Below are 20,173 nucleotides of genomic sequence, written 5' to 3' on the forward strand. Positions count from 1 at the left end.
ATAATACAGTAATAATTTTTCATATAATACTTTCGCGTATTTTTACGCTATTTTGAAATCAGAATTGTAATTACTTCGTGCTTTAATTTAAAATAACTATTATTATATTAATTAAAATTAGAAAAGTTACTGTTTTAGAGAATAAAAATTCACCGTAAAATATATTTCAAATAACTTTATTTTCTTCAAAATTCACAATAATTAAACAATAATTTTTATATATATTAATAATTTGAAATATTAACGTAACGACTGCCTTTTAAAGTATTCTAACATATATATTTGAGGAACACGTCACAATACTTGGTTAACGTAATCAAAATAAAGCATTAGTTTGATAATACGTATTCAAAATTAACCTATTAAATATTATAACAAACATAAAAAATTTAAAATTATTAATTATTTAATCATTAAATGGAGTGTAAAAGATGGTTGTGACATATTTCGTTCGAAATCTTTGAATCACACCGAGAACAATGATGTCTTCCTAAAAAATAATAATAATTAGCTATCATTAGTATTAACGAGAAATAAATCTATTAAATTATATTTTTAAATTATAGAATAAATTATGTAATGTAGCATAAGTTATTCGAAATTTTTAGATTAGAAAACATAATTTATTGAAAGAATTTTTTGTGCATAAATCAAGCTGTAATTTCGTTATAACAAAGTATCTTACTGAAACTAAGAGAATAAGAATTGTTAGTTAAAAACATAAATTTCATATACGTGAGACAATTTTATTGTACTTTCGAAATAAATTTTAGATTTAATTTAAGACGATAAATAATTTTCCTAAGTACTTTCTTTAAAATAGAAATTATTATTAAAATTTTTGAAGTTAAATTTAACTTCAAAAATGATATAAGAAATAACAGAAAATTACTTAATTAAATTAGCACTTTAAAAATGTTGCTCTAATTTACAAAATATAAATTAGGCTCTATCACTTGGGGCCAGCGCAAACTTTGGGCTCGGACCTCGCATTTACGGAAGGGTCAAAAGGCATTTGTTACGGATTATTTATTCTGCTGCATTTCTTGAATATTAAAAGTTGCTTGAAATTTTTGTAAATTTTATTATTGAAAAATATCAATTTTTGAATTTTATCTCCTTTTTTTAATATACTGGGAGGCCTCGAAAGGTAAGTGGCACGGACTCTTCTCGACTTCCTACACAGATTTTAATAAACAAACATGAAAGTAGATCTAAGAGATTAAATTAATAATAAATATATAGAGAAAAAATTCATGAAAAATTATTATTGATTAAATAATTAAGAACATTTATTTAATTTTAGATATATATTTCCATTCTTACACGTATCTAAACTTTAAAAAAAATTATAGTAGCGTACATAAGCTTAATTATCGCGATATAAAAAATTAAGTTTAAAAATTAACGAACATTTACTTACGCAGTCATCGCGTATCAAGAATAGCCTATTAATTTTCTTACATATAAAACAAAACATCTCATTATTTATAATTAAAAAGACAGTTTATTACATATAATTATGTGATACTAAATTTTTCACACGGCTTATAGTTTACGAAACAGAAATTTCTCTATGTAATTTATATAACATCGTCCAAATATTATGGTTTGTGTATTGCTATAAATGGCCATAACAATAATAATAACTAGTAAAACAGACTAAATGGCCCAAATATAAACATAACCCGTACATTTCTACGTTGCTACGAGTGTCTAATTTCAACTGAAGTTTACTGTCCGTGCTGCAATTTAATTTTCACTCTAAAATTAGCAACTAAACTTTCTAAAACTTACCGAATTAAATTGATTTTTTTTAAATTTTTCGGGTTTTTTTATTTCAATTAAAAGTTTAAAAAATTATTAATTTACCTGTATTGATAATGTGTACAAATGATTTAACATAAAATGACTCGGTTGTGGAAGGATCGAAGTTTCTTTCTAAAAATCAAAAGAAAATTAATAAACGTTTAATTGTAATTAAAGATATATTAAGAATAAGTCACACATCACCTGTTCTGCATCGACATTTAAGATAATTTGAGATAAATGAGGCGGTAAAGCTGGTGGTCCCGACGATATTCTCTCTCTCGGTATCTCTTGGCTAAAATATTCAGAGGGAGATGGAGGGCTATCTGCAAAATTTAACTGTTGATACATACGACTAAAAATAATTTATTGATAAATTTAAAATTTTACGACGATGATTTTACATTTTAAAGGACTTCCTACAACCTGATTATGCACGTTCAAGGCATCGAATATTTCGAAATCGTCATATTTTACGGTAAGAACATTGCAGTTAAAATTTTCTTTAACGGTCAAAGGCTTGTAATTGAAAAAGAAAATATATATATTATTATTTGAAATAATAGAAAAAATCTAAAAATTAAATGATTTCTTATACTTGTTTATCGTCATATTTCCAAATTCCATCAACTAAAAATCTATATCTATATTCTCCTTCGGGCATGTTCAATATGGTCATAAAACATCCATCACTAAAACAAAAAAAAAAAAAAAAAAAAATTGACCTCGATGAAATTAAAATATTTTAATAGGGGTTTGAAATACCTTTTCGCCATTTCTACAAGTTTCCATTCATTAAAAGAACAAGCAACAAATACTCTGTTTCCTCCTTGGCACCATCTGAATACAATGGGCAGCGATGATTCACTGATAGTCACACACGGTGTTAAAGTGCAGCATCGATGTCTTAAGTTTTCTTCCTAAACAAGATAAAATTATTCAGATAACCAAGTTAATCTATTATATACCACTCTCAACAACAATATTTACTTTATTTATCTTATCTTCTTCGAATTTTGATGGACTAAACCGTACAAAACGTTGTAGAAGCCTTTGCGAGGCGGTTTTATATCTAACAGGACTACAAGTATAATTCTCTTCGGAAAATGGAGATTCTTTAGAGGAACTACTGCAAGGCGAAAATTCATTTTTGGTTGTTAATGCACAAGGTATATGAATAGGCTCGGTTTTAACCGTATTCCTTTTTATATTAATTTTTCTAGAATTTCCCGAACGTTTAGAATTAAACAGGCATTTGTTTGTATGGCTTTGGCCGTTTCCCATCTAAAAATATATCAATCAAAATATAATTTAGCCTTAATAATTAAATTATATTAAATTATAATTAAAACTAATTAACTTACATTGGAATTTTTAGGAAATTTTTTGTTTCGAAATCATTAATCTTTCAATCAAGAATTAATACTAAGCGACGATCTAATTTGCATATTCGAACGTCTTCGTTAAATTATTTATTTATTATTATTTTTTTGTGAGTAATTAAAATGACTTTTCTTAATTATTTAATAATTCTTTTATTATAAAGATTAATAAAATAATCTGTAGTGAATATTTAAAATGTTTTTCTAAATTATTAATATTCTCATTAAAATAATGTTTTAAAAATTTTACTTTATGAAAAATGTAGAAATAAAAGAAAATAAAAGTAAAACAATAAAATCATGTTTTTATTTATTTTAATGAACTACAATATAAAATATATTTTCAGTCTTTTTTTTTTCCTACACGAATGATAATGAGCATTTTCTATTATAAAAATATAAAATAAAATGATGGTTTATAAATGAATTCATCGTTTTATTTAATGATGAATCAACTTTTAACATGCAATCACTATTCTACAAAAGTTTATATTTAAAAACGTTTTTTAAAAAAACGAATTTTTCGTTCAGTACAAATTTATTTAAAATACAAATTTCTCTGTTTTTCCCCCGAATTTCTAAGCGTTTAGTCGTCGTTAATAGCAAACTGTAAAATCCATTGAAGTAACTTCTTTACTTCTATGTATATTAATGGACATCCATCATCGGCGCATCTGCATCCGTAAGAAGTTCGAAGTATGCCAACTAATTTATCTTCATTGTTTTCATTAATTATCAAGCTTCCTCCACTTTCTTCCTAAAAGTTAGAATATTTTAAATAATGAAAAAAAAAAAATTTCGAAAAAGCAATAGAATTAAGAAAAAGAACACGACTTACGAGACACGAAGTAGGATGCGATGTTTTTCCACACATTTCTTTATATTCTAATTTATAAAATGTTAAATGGTTCTCACAATATTGTTTCTTTGTTATTTCTGCATTCATTTTCTTAAGGATATAACGTGAAGCTATTAAAAATAATTATATAATTTATATATAAAAGTGTAAACTACAGCGATTTAGCTTATTATACTAGCATGTATTAAATAAACAGAAAATATTTAATTTTTTAAAAATATACTTCTACCATCAATTTTCACTTAAAAGTTAAATATAGTTTTAACGATTCAACTTTATTCTTAAAGATTTAAAAGTTATTTCTAAATGGAAAGATCATTAATTATCAAATGAACTGTATTAATGAATGCACTTCAAAACTGTAAAGTTTGCAGCATTAATATGTAGATTCTTCAACGAAGTTGATTGTAAATTTTAAATTAAAATTTCAGTTCTTTAAATTATGATAAATTGCATGTTTTAAGTAATTTTGATGCGCGCCATTTTGTTCCTTAAAACATAAAAAAAAAAAAATTATCTTAAATTTAGTATATGATAATTTAAGATTATTTTGTATTTTAAAAATAATTTAATAATGAATTTTTAATTTAAAACCATAGAAAAATAGCAAATATACTCACTAGACTTTTCTAATTGCCAACCGTTAGCGATTGCTTTATGAGAATAAGACACATCAGCAGTGGGTAAGGCTATGGGTTTCACATAATCGGTTACGGTGACTTCTTTATCGAGTATCATTAAACATAAATCAGTTCTTTCTTCTTCGGTGGGCATATATATAATTTTATAATCACCTATAGAATCGTTGTAGCTGATATCGATGCCTGGATGTACGATAATCTTATCAAACATCACTTTGACTGCATTTTCCGATTCGCTGTTTATTTCACCTAAAATTCCATAATTATTTATTCTGTCTAAAACGATTCCACTAAATATTAAAAGTTAAAAATTATATTAGTCATTTTATTATAAATATATATAAAGAAATGATCATAAGCACGTACAATACAATGCAACAAGTAGCAGTAGTTATAGCAGTTTTTCGTGTTATCAAAGTTGCAGAACATCTGAAAGTATTATTATAAAATAGAGCCATCTGGAAAGAAAATTTAAAACATATAGTTATTATATTGGGAATATAATAATTAAGAAAACTAACAACTTACAGAACTTGGAAATTCTTTAATGGTTGCATTCTTTAGATGTAACTCTTGAGGATTTTGTTGATCTGCAAAAATTAATTTTTAGACTTATATAAAGTAATAAAATAATAATATTGATATTTAGAAAATTAAATAAAACTTTACCAGGTATAACGGAAGTCTGGCTAACCTGTAATATAAAATCTAATAAGACTGAATTGCTTATCATACCAGCATTATAGTTTAACTTACCTGTAATGTAATTAGGATTGTCAAAATGGCAAAGATAAACAAGATCATCTTGACTCTCCACGTGAAATATTGAATTTTATTGCAAGGTAACTCCGTATTTATAACTGAGAATGTTTACTTTTACAAGGTGAGACTGTGCAACCTTATCAGGCTTCGGTTTACAGCAAATAACGACTTATAATGGTTGTCACGTGTAACCTTTTATCATTCAGTTACTGCTATTAGAAAAATATGTTCCACTACGCTAAAATTATTATAGCTTGTTAAAAAATTTTAATAGGATAATTGGTTTTAATTCATCGTCCTTATTAAATTTGTTACAATGTTTCTGTCTGTATCTCTTGTCTTTTTTTTTCTACTTAACTTTCTTTAACCGTCTAATTTCAAAAATTCAGTCGTGATTCTTGTTTAATACTGAAAATGTTTCGAATTAATTGTTTATTAAGAATCTTTTAAACAAAATTTTATTCAAAAAATATTTTAATATAATTAATTTTAATGAATAAACATGTAAAACCAAGCCATTTCATTAAAAAAAAATAATTAAATTAATTTTTCTTCTCAAAGTTTATTCGAATTCTTAGGATTTTGAAGAATTTTAATCATTCTTATAAAACTGCTTTTCGTGATAAACTTTCGTCTTGTAAAAATCTCATTGTTTCTCGAATAAATTCCAACAAATTCCGGCAAAGTACATGTATATCCCCTTAATGCATAGGTCTATATAAAATTTATATTAGATTTTACATACATACATATATTATATATATATATATTAATATTTTTCTACTTCGTTCATATTTATCTCTGACCTAGAGCATATTTTATATGCAGCACACATAAATTTATTTCAAGAAAAAGAAAAACGAACCTTTGCAATCAGTTTCAATAAGAGACGACCATTGTTATTTTATTAAACAGACAAGTTTCATATATCTTTGTCCGAATTATTAACCAATAAATATAGTATTGTTTTGATTATATCATTCACTACTCTAAAGAACAAGTATTCGAATTACAATCCAAATTGAGTGGCTTCCTGTTATCACTTTTAAGGGATATCAGAAAATCTTCATACAAATATAAAAATATATATATTTGTCTAATTTTCTTAATTATGTAAAAAACAAATCAAATATTTTTTGAAAAAAAATAATATATTTTAAACTATATTCGTTTTCTTTCATTAAATATGAACTCTTAAATATTTGTGGAGCGTACAATGACATTTGAATTTGTTGTGTCTGCTACAAATTGCGAAATATTATGTTTTGACCTTCCTGTTAAATAATAGTGAACGAATTTTTGTTTATAAATATGTAAGAAAATCTTTCTAAAACACAAATATACAGGAAATTTATACAAAGAAGAAAAATTATGGCTTTAAACTATACGGAAAATTTAAACACGGAACTCAGTTTTTTTCTCACACTTTTATATATATATCTATAAGATGTTCAGAATCGATAATGGAATTTGTCACTCAAAATATATATATTTTTTAAAATTTTAATAAAATACAGACACGTAAACTTTTCGATATGAAAATAAAATAAAATATTTTCTTTATATAAAAAAATATATATCCTATTTTTTATTGTATAAATTATGGATTTGTTTATTATAGATGGCAATATTGTTGCATAGATCATCATTATATTGCAATTTAAATATATTTTGAAGATCTGTATCATATTTTTGGTGCTATAAATGTCGAAAATACATATTTAATTTGAGATTTTAAAAAATAATAACAACATCATTTATTTCATAAAATAGCAATTTAAGCTGTTTTAATTTGCAAATAAGGATATTCCACCCATATATATATATATATTACTACTTGTATGTAAATGAATATTTATTATGTTATTAATATACTTCTCCTAAAATTAACTAAAACAATTTTGATCATAAATTAAATTTTTATTTTTTATTTTTTCTCATATTTTGTATAATTTTATAAGATTTTGTTAACTTTTCATTTTACTATAGTGGCCTGATCACGTTTTATCTTAAGGGAGGGTATAAAATAGATTTCTGCATAAACTTTTGTTTTGCAGATTAAGCTAGAAAGACTTTGACATGTAAATCTCTTTATATAAAATAGAACGTCTGGTGCTGTCTGTTTCCTATACATTTCTAAAATCTTTGACTGATCAGGAACATATTTTTCATAGTTAGTCTCTGGATTCTGCGGAAAATATAGGCTCTCCTCGATTTCCTCCCCTTGTGATAATTTAAATTTAATGTATTATGTAAGTAAGCATTGAGTAATAATTAACGAAAGCGCCATACGTTCCGTGAGTCATATTCTTAGTGATGATTTCAGAATGTAGGGTCTTCTAGATTTGAAAGCTTCGTCGAAATAATTCTGTTGATTTGATTTGTCCTAACATAACTGGACTTTAAACGTGGTTTTAATTTTAATGTTTGTCCTTATTTCTTTTCGCCAGCGCAATCGCAGGAATATTTGTTATTACACATGTAAAAATACATTTCAAAAAGTAAAGGTAGTTTTGTTTTTGTTAAATTTCATTTATTAATGTTTAACTTTTTGTTAAGGCAGGGATAGGCCTATGTTTCTTCTGCTCTATACTATGTCTATGATATATGTACTGAACGAATTGTTAAAAAGAACACTGAGCCTATATTTTTCGGTAACATTAGCTCAAGTGTTTATTTATTTTTATTTTTTACAATTCGTATACAGTTTCTGGTGTGCGCCAGTCACTACTCTTACAGTATGTATATATTTTAAAAAATCTTAATAAAATACGCATAATTTTGAATAATTTGCACATACTTTTAATTAATATCGATTTTATTTTACATTCAAATATTTTTGTTACTTTTATTATAAATTTGACATTCTTGTATGTAAATTATGCTACAAAGAAGTGAAAATCATATGACAGTTTAATTATTAGTTCTGATAATAGATGTCAGTCTAGTACATTTTCCATCAAAATTTTAAAAAATATACAATTTTGTATAAAGAAAATAATAATAATAAAATGGTGGAAAATCATTTGTGATATGATTAATTCAGAAATTTAATTCTTATTTTTACCACTTTGTTTTGTTGTTAATTTAATTAAAATTATTTCTCGATTTTTATTTTATTCTGTTTATAATAATTAGGAAAACTGAATATACCAACAACCTCAAACTTTATAAATTTATAAATAATAAAGACCAGTGGCATAATCAGGAATTTACTTTAGTGGAGACGTACAAATAATCTCAAATTATAGCAGTCATATATAATCTTATACTTTATTATTGCAAACGTCAAAAGTAAAAGAAATTTGAGATTTAACCTTCAAAATAAAAAAAAATTAAATCAGTATTTGATTTAAACTAAAATTGATTTAAAAAAAATAAATTCAACTTTAATTATTATTTTTTTTAATCAAAATTACTCATTTATTTGGGGAGTTAGCTTCTTATCTCCCTTGTTATACCAGTGATAAAAATGAAAAAAATTATTATTTATATAAAAACATTTAAACTAATTTATTAAATCGTGATTAATTATTATTATAATTAAATATTAAATAAAACAACATCGGGAAATTATATAAATAATATTAATAACTATTAATATCGTATAAATATTCTCTATTGTGCAGTTATATCTGCTATATAACTTATATACAATATAATATAAAATATTAATTACATATATAATTAATATTTTAAAATAATATGTATGTATATATTTCTATATTTTTCTCTATTTTAAAATATGAAAACATTGAGAGCGTTACCTGGTAAAGCGCCCATTGCATTGGTTACAACGACTGTATTGGTCTTCGAACTTTTAACGACGGAATTGTCATGTCTGAGTATTATTTTTGTGGACCCTAAGACTTAAGCAATGAAGATTTGAAGAAATAAATAACGTGTAAAAATTCTTCAATGTTATTCTATAAGAAGCAGTATTAATTAAATTGAATTGACAAATGTCATATTTGTCAATTCAATTTAATTAATACTGCTTCTTATAGTTAGATAAGATACAGTTCAGACATCATTTTTTTATATTTTAGGAAAATAATAAAAATAAAATTTATTACAAATATCTTTCAAAACCTTTGAATATTTCTTGAACACATTTTGGATTGGATTAATGGTATAAGGCAATACAACATACGGAAAAATGGGATATGTTATGTCTTCCAGACGGACTTTTATGGAAATTTGGTCCTTGCTTAAGTATTAGACAAGTGAAGAAAGTCTGTAAAACTCCACATGTCCAGCGGGATTAGGCGCGAACCCGCGACCTAGTACTAGTACTAGTGCTCATGATTTTATCTGTAGCCATAACTTTGTACTTCAATCAAAATGGTTTGATGGATGATTTCTAGATTATTAAATATCAATTTATCTATAGTTTCTGATTGTTCTATTCAAAATTCAATAATTATTTTTTTAACATTAAAGATTTGTGTATTGTTTTTCAATTTTCATATATTTTTTAACTTTTTAATTTTTATACTAATTTGACCAATGTAGCAAGATTGTTGCTAAAATATGAATTACGTTTTTTTCTTTAATACAGCATAGTTAATATTCAAAATAAAAAATTATAAAAACCGGATTTAAAAAATTAAATTATAAAAATGCTATTTAAGATGTATAAAATTAAGCAATAACTGAAACTTACAGTAAAAATAAAGTAAAATGGAGTCATCTTTGGAAGTAATTTGAATAATTGTCGTTTTATTTCAAAATGGCGGAGATTTAAAATGTTACGAGAATTCCCTTAAATTGTAAATTTATATGAAATCAATCGAGAGTAAGTACAAGAACATAAATCGATTGCTTTAAATATCTCGTATTTAAAATGAAAATACAATATTAAAGAGAATAATTTATAAACTTTTCAACTTTAAAAATTAATTAAGTCATTAAAGCTTAAATTTATCTTCAATAATTTTTACGAATATAAACTAACACATTAACGTATAAACATAAGATTTCTGCCATACCACATCAATCGACATTAAGTTAACAGAACATAACATAGGATTTATTCACGGAAGTAAATATACTGATCAATCATTTATATTGTTATTGTCTTCTATATCAACAGTTTTATTCATTGTATTTGTATAAAACTCAGTCAAACTACTACTACTTGTTTATGTATATTTTATACACACGAAAAAGAAAAAAAAGTAAGAAGAATCTTATTACATTTTCTAATAAATTAAAGATAAAGTCGAAGCATGAAAAAAAGAAAAAAAAATATATATATATATATAGAATATTTCAAGGATTATTTTCTGGAGAAATTGTTCTGACGGGATTTTTATTCCTGCTCGATGAACAATTTGTTTTCTTTCTTGTTCGCCATTAAAGAAATAATAAGTGATCGTTTAAAGAATGCGCCTCCATGTCTCGTCGTGCATTCTTTAAAATGAATGTTATTTTTGTTTAATAAACAGATGGAATTGCGTTTTATAAATTTATTCATAAATTCAAGAAATACTTCTTATTGTGTTTCTTGAATCTGTCCGTAAAATGCCATGCGAAATGTATTTTGGGAACAATTGTGTTTAAAAAATAAAAAATAAATAAAAATAAACACGAATTCACTTTAATGTAACTTAATTTGCAGGGCCGTTTAAAGAGGGATTTTTCTCGGTTTCGGAATGGTTCCTACCACTATAAATTAATACTGTAAAAAAATAATAAATAAATAATAAACAATAATAAAGTATTTAAGACTGCTTTTTATTAACAATGAACGTTCTACATATTTTATTTGTTTAAGAAATAAAAAGGGCCCGGCTCTACCCGGGCCCCATACAGTATTATTTTTTAATTTTTAATTTAATTATTTATCTACTATCAACATAACCAAAATCTATATAAAGTTTTAAAATTGTCAAAATTAATTTAATAATTCATGAACTTACTAACAGATGGCGATGTACGTTAAGATGAAAGAAATGCATTTAAAATAACTTCATTCACAATAAATTATTTTTTTAAAGATTTATTTATGCATTGAAAATAAAAATTAAATTAAATTAAACTTATATATTTGAATAATTTAATTATATTTTAATTTATTATTCAATCGCATTAACTCAGTTTTTATAAATGGAATTATATATAACGTATATAAATTCAGAGAGAAATTTTTGTTTGTTTAGCATAAATTATCAAAAACACAAAAAAGATAATAATAATAATATTTAAAGTTATTTATTTTATTAAACATCGTCCACATTCTTACAATTAATTAAATAACATTATTTGAAGTCTTATAATACTTGCAATTTGAAATTCATTATAATTATATTATCTAGCGAATATAATCGCGAAATGCGAGTAGTTCGGGTTGTTTAAAATTAGTTTGTTATGCTCGACATTGTGCAGGTGACAAACTTGATTACTATAGATGCCATCGAATGCATAATGGAGTGTCCTCAAAGACCGAATAAACAATGGAATGTATCTTCCTTATTCATCACACCATTAACGTACTTTCACTACATTACTCATTGTTGGATGGCTTTTCATATATTTAATACCTTCAATACACTCGTTAACGGTTAAAGAATGTTGTCTAAAAATGTTAAAATTGTTTTTCTCTCTGAAGAGTTAGAATTCAATATTAATTTTCTATAAATTTCCTCCAATTTTGTTTCCTCTATTATAAATTTCCTCCAATATATCTATAATATTAAATATGTTAAATTTTCTTCCATACATTTACAAACGATTAATTTTGTATTTTTTTAAAATGAAATTCGATACAAAACCAATTCTGGATATTTTAAAATTGATCATTTAATAGTATTATAAACATGTCAGCACTTACTTTAAGAGCTTCAAACTTAAGTTATTTAAGATTAAATAAAAGTTTTTCTCCGTCTGATAATGTTGGGTATTTATAACTTGTGTCTAGCATATCTTTTATCAAGCACTCATCAATTTTCTTCTCTATCTTTTATATTTATCTTCTCTCTCTCTCTCTCTCTCTCTCTTTATATTTTTAAATCAAAATTCAAGTCTACATACTTTAAACGTTATATTAAGCAAAGATTGAAGCTAAAAATATGAATTTATGTAATTTGCAATTATGTTAATATCATAATTGCAAATTAAGTTTTAAGTATTGAAAATTAAATTATAATTTCAAATGTTTAAAAGTTTGAATATTCACGATTATAATTAAAAGTCGTAACTAACAGTATCTGTTCTGATTTAAATAAAACCTAATTTTATATAAACTTTAAATGCATTTAAATACATTTTATATAAGATGTATTACATAGTTTTGCAACAAAATTAAATATTACTGGAGCTTTTATTATTTAAAAAAATGAATTTTTATGGTAATAGTTAACTGATATTTTATTAAAATTGCTATTTTCCATCTTTTCAATATCTTACTTTAATATCAGGTAGGATATATTATATTTACTTAACAATACAATATACGAAACGAAAATGTATTTTCAATATATATATGTACACATTCACGTTATATATTTAATATATCTTATCGATTAAATTTAAAATTATATAGAAGCATTAAAATTACTTAAATAATGTCTATAAAATATTTATAGACTTAGTTAATTAACTATAAAACTATAGTTATAACTATAAAACTATATAGTTATAACTATAGTTAACTATATATATAGGTATATAATTTAAATTATAGTTATAGGGGCCTATGAGTTAAGTATGAGTTAACTATGTAACTATATATAGTTTATGTGTCTGAACTATATCATATAACTATTATTATAATACAGTTTATTGGTTAATTATAGTTTATATGGCATTATATTGGGTAAAATTTTATTATTGAATTTTAAATATTTCTTTTTTAATATTTTATTATTAAACTTTACTGAAAGATTTATAATTGCAAAGAATGAAAGTAGCAATTTTCTAAGTAAAATTTCGAAAATTTCAATATAATATATTCACAACATTTACGAATTAGTATCATTTATTTTTATTTATTTACTCTGCAATTAAAACTTTCATTAATAACGATAATAATAATAAAAGCGAAATCCAATAAACAGACTGATAAGTTAATCCAACATATTTGAGAATGGATCTCAGATGTTGTAACACGGTTAGTATTGGAAAACTGTTTAAATACGTTTACAATTGTTAAGAATTTAAAACAGATAAACACGACAATTCTTAAAATTTTCTGCATTATTGATAATCCGTGCAACCGTAAAACTTCCTAGAATCAATTGGAAAAGGATATAAAACTTCAGTTATGTCCGATATATAAAAGTTAAATTCCGAAAGTCCAATATCGGAACGTGATAAAATTACTTAAAATACTAAAAGTATGTATTGTAATTCCAACTTTGTAGAAAACAGGAAATTTTATCATGCAGATGATATTACTAATTACGTGACGAACTATTCCGCCCATAGAAAGGAAATAGCGGTTACAGGCTATTAATGAAAAGGATTTTCTGTGAATATCTCGAAAATTAATTCAGATATAATCGGATGATAATTAATTTAAATTGTAAATATTGTTTGAGGAAAAAAACTAAAGAATTTAATTCATTAGGAAAGAAGAGAAGGAAACAAAAGTTGCTAAATTTGGTTGCATAAGAGAAGAAAGATTAACAGAAAGTTCAGTTGCGGATGTAAATAAATTGAATAATTGTAGGAAGAGAACTTGCAGAAGTTCAATGCAAGTTGAGTTAGGATCGATTTCTAAATCGATAACGGTAGATAAAATTGGTAAAAAAAACAACAAGCCCTCCAAACGGTGATAACATATAAAGCACATAAAATATTAACCATTAAAATTGTCGTTTAAACTATATTGGAACTTCCAACTGAAAAATTTATTAAATTAGAATTTTAGAAATTTTTTTAAAAAACGTAAAGCTTAAAAAGAAAAATTAAAATATGATTAAGGAAATGAAATGTAGATAAAATTCAAGTGGGGGTATATAGAACTTAATAGGTTATCTATGCAATCATTCATCATTGATAACGACTAATTGTTTAAAAAAGCGCGCATTTAATGAGATTAAGAAGAGTATTGATGTCTTTAAAGGTCAGCAAGATATATTATCATTTCTTTCTGGTTACATCAATAGATAGGTTATATAAAAAATGTTCTTTTCATAGTCTATGGAAGTAGCATTACTTGTAATCGTTCAAGCTGACCACAAGTTGGTAAAAGAGTGTGTCTAGTATCAAATCTTCTAATGGATCTTAAAGTCATTTGAAAGGTGTAGAAACGATCTTAAACTTTTCGGCATCAATGGAGGAGTTGTAACAGAGGTTAATGGAACTGGAAAGAATCAAAAGAATGGAAGGGATCGTTACCAAATTGAGAAGGTTTGTGAAAATATTTTTTTTTTTTTTCGAAAAAGTAAGAATTCTTTCGATTAAAAAATAAAATAATAATAATAACAATTGTAGTTGCTCGAAACCTCTTTAATTTATAAAATATCTGCTTATATCTGCTATGGTTTACGACGATAAAGAAAAGGAAAAACTGAGTAGAACTTGATGATGAGACGTTGGAGAGTGCTTGATGAGGCGGAACTATATATTTGCAAGTCGTTAAGATCAGAACGGTGTTTCTTAGGATGTATCTTATTGACTTTAATTATCGATCTTCCGCATTCAGCATTTATCGAATAACTGGAAATAAGGACGACTTTAAAAAACATTTAAATCTGAATCGCGGGGATTTTATTACGGATGATGTAATTTTAAACGTGTTGCAAATAATACAAAAGGAATTATCATACAGAAGTGTGTAGTAAAGAAGAAACAAAGCAGGAGCTGCTGTTTTCTGAAATGGATAATGCAGTCATCTAGTTGATGAAGCGTAACGTCTCCAGAGAATCTTGTCAAGAAAGATGTAAAATACTATCAAGGGAAATTCTTCATAAAAAAACCTCAGTTAAATTTTAAAAAAACCTCTAAGAAAATATTTTCACTATTCCAAACTAAATTTAGATTACACAGAATTTTTTTTTTTATAAGAAATAACGTAATTTAACAACGAACAATTTTGGATTACTTAAAATTTTCTGGACTATAAACATTTCTATGATACTTGTAAAAAAAGATAATTGCATTTAGTCCTATAAAACAGAACTTAAAATTTTCTGAACTCCATTCTTAATCATTTATTATTTTGTCATGGTTCATATCCAGAAGAGAATATTTTCGATTTACGAAAAGAAAAATTTTAGTACTAAAGTCATCCTAATTACGGCGTTCATGTAATCAGTTTAATTCAAACAACGGATGCGACATCTAACACGCAAATTCCTTTAAGTAACACGCAAAATTGAGATTAGCATGTGATTAATATATTTTTAGTGTGCTAATCCTGTAATTTATTACTGTTTTAGGGTTGAATACAGGAGAAAAAAACAAATTAAAGAGTTTCTGGAGCCAGATCTTAGTCAAGATGACTGTATAACTGAATGTTGAAGTAGCTTTTTCATGGATTTCTTCAGCCATGAGTTGATATATACTGTATTTAATAATAAACATGCGTTTATTTCATAATAATTAAGTACGTGATTGTTTGAACAAGTTATAAAAGCTGATGAAAAATCCATTTTAACATCATGATTCACTTAGTAATAAATCGATTGGACTTCGATTCTCAGATGGATCAAGCAGATAAGAAACTGATAGTTATTTTTTTCATGTACACGTGGTGTGGACCTTGCAGAATCATGTCTCCCGTTGTTAACAGATTATCAGATAAATACGAAGATAAAGTGCTATTCTTAAAGGTGGATACGGATGAACTGGAAGACATTGCACGCGAATACAATATAACGGGTTATCCAACTTTTATCTTCGTCAAGAATAAAAGCAAATTAGATGAACTCGTAGGAGCGTATCCAGATAGATTAAAAGATATGGTTAATAGACATACATAAAATTATGTAAAATTCAATCTACATGTAAATATATTATCAGAACTTCACGGAGCAAGATGACATTAATAAAAATTCGGGACATCTCGAGTGGAAAATAATAAATTTAATTAATAAACGTAGCGTATTTTTTTGAATATTTAACGAAGTAAATGAAATTTAAGAATTAGGAAAGATGACCAAACTAGATAGACAGGTGCTCTTTTGCTTCACCTGTCTAACAGGAAACTTGGACAAATACTAAGAATCCGTGACAGGTAAAACATGTATAGTCACGAAGTTGCTTGTTTTTAGTATAATAAGTAAAATTTAAACATACTTTATTCGGTTTTACAATTATACGCGCGTATAAGAAAAAAATAAGCAACTTGAGTCTTGATTGATTATGTTATAAATCAATCAAAATTGCATGTTATTCTATGCTTGAATGATAATGTAAAAGTAAATATATTTACAGTATGCAAAAAGAAAAAATCTTTCATAAATTAAAATTACATTTTTCTGCAAATAACTTTGAAAACCGGATTTTATTATTGATTTATGAAATATTAATATATTAAAGTTTACATTTTTTAATGTTTTTTTATAAGAAGTTTTTAAAAAATTTATCTTTAGCATTAGAAATTAATTTATTCGCATTTTTTTCAACCTACACAAATCGTTATTATTCCTGGAAGTTGGCATGATGTTGGATATAAACAATTGCTATTCGTGATATTTTTTTCCCTCCTTAATAAGTTTTTATCATTTAATTAATATAAGATCCGGTATTCTATATTAAAAATTGAAGGAAGATACCGACGTCTTTATGTGTCTTCCCTTTCCTTTTCTATTTAATATATTAATTTTTTTAAAAGTGATTTTCATTTGAAAAAAAATAATTAATAGTTTGAAAGATAAATCTTTTAAAAAGAAATCAATTATTTTCTATTAAAAATAGCTATTAATTAAATTTTTATCTATTTTTTTAAACGATTTAAATTATTTCCGAAAGAAAGTAGAACTCAATTATACTTTTATTAATGATTTTTACATCTTGTTAAAGATATTCTTCATACTTCTTTCATTAATTAAATACAAAAAGAATGAAAAAAATTCTTGTAAGCAATTATACTCGAATTATTGATTTTTTTCGACTTTTTTCCAGTGAAATTTTATTAAATTTGCATGTAGTTGAAGATTTTTCATATTGTGAAACGTTGCTTTGAATAAAAATATTAATTAAATATGTTAACAATATTAAAGTTGTTACATGCTATTTAAAAAAAAAACGAAAATAATGCTTAACAAGCACGAAATTTAATCATTTTAAAACATTATAATTATTATGTATAAATTATTTCAATTAATTTTATAGAGTTAATAGTGAAATACGTCATTTTCTATTGCTTCAGGATGAAAAAATGTAAGTTATTTGTTTCATTACCAAAACTATGCACAATAATAAACATTAACGATATTATTTTGCTGAAGAGCAATCATAAAATATTAGCAAACAACCAGAATAGCATTTTTGTAGTAATTAATGTGACCTTTTTATTATGAAAAGATAAATGCTGGAGTAAGAAGGACGTTTATCCTGTCATTTTCTAAAGAAATTATTATATTTTCTTTTTTATTTTGTAAAAAAATTAACAATTTCTATGTACAAAAACTGAAATAAAGAAAAAGTGGAAATTATATATTTATAAATATTGAGAGTGAACTGAAATTTGACATGAAATAAATATAAATATCCTCTACTGTACATTTTTTTTTTTTTTCTAAAGAAAGACAATCAATATTTTTGGTGTGAATAGTTTACTTTATGGTAGAGGAAGATAATCGTATTTTTGCTTTGAGTACTTTTTTGTGAAGGAAGATAATCAATATATACTTTTTTGTCGGTGGTTCTTGGAAAAAATGTGGACGTTGTAATCTTATGCAGAACAAATTTAAAAAAGAAAATAATAACCAAATCTCTATGAATAATTTTTTAAATAAAATACGCTATAATAATTATACGTGTAATTGTTTTTAAACAAATATATTTTAATTGAATTAAATAAATCTCTAAGAATATTTATAAGAATTCTATCATTTTGAATAATTTGATTATTTTATTGTCTCTATAAAAGTATATCTAAATATGTAACGATATATATATTTCCTTACAATCCTCAATAGTATGAGTATTAAATAAATAAACATAATTTAATTTACTCACTTATTTTATACTGTTACTACTAAGGGATATGATCTGCACAAATATAGACATTATATTCATATAAAAACAGCATGAAACATAATCAAGTTATTCAAAGTGATAGAATTATTATTAACATAGTAGAGTTCATTAACAGTGTAAATATAGAATAAATAGAGGAACGAATAATCGATATGTTCTAAATAAAATAATTTGTTTTCGAGATTGGGATGGGGGATGATGAGGTAACCCCATTCCCACCATATACATCACAACATTGTATTTACATACACATCATGATTAAATTCTATAATGGGTTATGTTTATCGTGTTTGAGGATGCTGGGGATGGGTCCACCCCTCTAAAACATCATTAAAATTCATTGTTAGCGGATTTAGGTATGTCCTGAAAGTTTCAGCCTTCTATCTTAATTAGAAGTGAATTAATTTGGGTTGCAAAATTTGAGGACACGATACAAAGCAATTTAAATAAAAGCGTCAAAAGCAGATAGATGTAATAAGAAATTATCTAAAATTTAGAGAAATATAATAAAAAAAACCCCCAAATTAATATTAAACAATTTTTCATTTGCCATACCAAAAAACAATCGTTTTTTATGCACTGGTGAAATTTACTTTGTGCTGTTTTGAATAACGTAAGATTGATCGTATCATTTTATGGTAATCGAAATAGGTCCCAATGGAAAGTCAAAGTCTTATTAAAGAATAGTAGCAATAGAGTCAAGATGAAATTACTTAAATGCCTATGGGTGCACTATTTCTTCACGTATCTCCGTTCTACATTACAGAAAGCTGTATTGTATTGAGTTCTTCCAGTTACAGAAAGTCCCTTAACGAGTATCTTCTTTAACAAATACAGTAAACACAAAATAGCATTAAATTTCGAAGATAAAAAAAAGAAAAATTCATTTACTTTTATGACTTTAACGGTATTTAAATTAGAAAATCTCGAAAATGATATCGAAGAACTTTATAATTATTTTTCGATATTGCTTGAAAGTTAAAAATAGTTTCTTTTTTATTGCAAAAAAAAAAAAAAAAATTGAAACGTTAGCTTTAACATAATTAATTTTTTCCCCCAATTTTCTATCAAATAATTTTTCTAATGATAATTTTGATTTTAGTTTCATTAAAAATGAAATAATAAAAAAGTACGTAAGAGATTTATTTAATGTCATTTATTTAACATTCATTAAATCTTAAAAATTAAAAAAAAAAGAAATTAAAATCATTTATTAACAAGATTAACAAGTTAAATTCTTTAATGATTATTAAATATTTATTCTGATTATTAAAGTAAACGATATTCAATTTAAAATCTAATGTAAATTTATGTCATTGTTTGATGACTATTAATTAGAATTAATTTATAATTCCAATAAAAAAGTAAGGCGTAAAACTAATTAATGTGATTACATATAACACTTCAAGTAGATAAATAGTCCATATATAATAATACAGATTTATTTATTTTTAATAAAAATTATTAAAGAAAATTAATCTTTAATTTTCTTAAATAGTTTTTATTAAATTTTTATTATTTTTATTAAAATCTTTATTAAAATTTTAAATATATAACATTTATTT

The 20,173-nt window shown here is 24.5% G+C and overlaps 3 protein-coding genes across 4 annotated transcripts; 1 reads left to right on the top strand and 2 right to left on the bottom strand.

Moving 5' to 3' along the window:
• Nucleotides 1-331: 331 nt before the first annotated feature.
• On the bottom strand, nt 332-3,191 carry LOC136985540 (5'-AMP-activated protein kinase subunit beta-1-like). The gene is made up of 8 exons (XM_067282835.1): nt 3,174-3,191; nt 2,800-3,093; nt 2,575-2,729; nt 2,408-2,501; nt 2,214-2,328; nt 2,014-2,135; nt 1,873-1,941; nt 332-490 (listed from the first exon to the last, which is right to left on the bottom strand). The coding sequence occupies exons 2-8, from the start codon at nt 3,091-3,093 to the stop codon at nt 407-409; spliced, it is 933 nt and encodes a 310-aa protein (XP_067138936.1). The 5' UTR covers nt 3,174-3,191; the 3' UTR covers nt 332-406.
• A 292-nt stretch (nt 3,192-3,483) lies between these two features.
• Nucleotides 3,484-5,607, bottom strand: LOC136985591 (enteropeptidase-like). 2 transcript variants are annotated; one of them, XM_067282910.1, is made up of 7 exons: nt 5,448-5,607; nt 5,361-5,385; nt 5,220-5,281; nt 5,058-5,149; nt 4,671-4,981; nt 4,030-4,160; nt 3,484-3,948 (listed from the first exon to the last, which is right to left on the bottom strand). In XM_067282910.1, the coding sequence occupies exons 1-7, from the start codon at nt 5,493-5,495 to the stop codon at nt 3,778-3,780; spliced, it is 840 nt and encodes a 279-aa protein (XP_067139011.1). In that variant the 5' UTR covers nt 5,496-5,607; the 3' UTR covers nt 3,484-3,777. The 2 variants fall into 2 exon arrangements, with proteins under 2 accessions (XP_067139011.1, XP_067139012.1); XM_067282911.1 differs by lacking the exon at nt 5,361-5,385 and having other exon boundaries at nt 5,220-5,302; nt 5,444-5,566.
• A 10,456-nt stretch (nt 5,608-16,063) lies between these two features.
• Nucleotides 16,064-16,384, top strand: LOC136985557 (thioredoxin-2-like). The gene has a single exon (XM_067282862.1). The coding sequence runs from the start codon at nt 16,064-16,066 to the stop codon at nt 16,382-16,384; it is 321 nt and encodes a 106-aa protein (XP_067138963.1).
• Nucleotides 16,385-20,173: the final 3,789 nt, after the last annotated feature.

This window comes from Centruroides vittatus, unplaced genomic scaffold (assembly GCF_030686945.1).
Source record: "Centruroides vittatus isolate TY-2023 unplaced genomic scaffold, ASM3068694v2 contig_971, whole genome shotgun sequence".
Lineage (NCBI taxonomy): Eukaryota > Metazoa > Arthropoda > Arachnida > Scorpiones > Buthidae > Centruroides > Centruroides vittatus.

Bases quoted from the DNA above. Each gene is read 5' to 3' on its own strand.
- LOC136985540 (XM_067282835.1), bottom strand. From the start codon at position 3,093: ATGGGAAACGGCCAAAGCCATACAAACAAATGCCTGTTTAATTCTAAA. The intron at 2,136-2,213 runs GTAAAATCATCG...TAAATTTTGCAG, and splicing joins TGTAGGAAGTCCTTTAAAAT to ATAGCCCTCCATCTCCCTCT. The intron at 491-1,872 runs GTAAATTAATAA...ATTATTTTTTAG, and splicing joins TGTACACATTATCAATACAG to GAAGACATCATTGTTCTCGG.
- LOC136985557 (XM_067282862.1), top strand. From the start codon at position 16,064: ATGATTCACTTAGTAATAAATCGATTGGACTTCGATTCTCAGATGGAT.
- LOC136985591 (XM_067282910.1), bottom strand. From the start codon at position 5,495: ATGATCTTGTTTATCTTTGCCATTTTGACAATCCTAATTACATTACAG. The intron at 5,386-5,447 runs GTAAGTTAAACT...TTTATATTACAG, and splicing joins CAATCCTAATTACATTACAG to GTTAGCCAGACTTCCGTTAT. The intron at 4,982-5,057 runs GTACGTGCTTAT...TTTAATATTTAG, and splicing joins GCTACTTGTTGCATTGTATT to TGGAATCGTTTTAGACAGAA.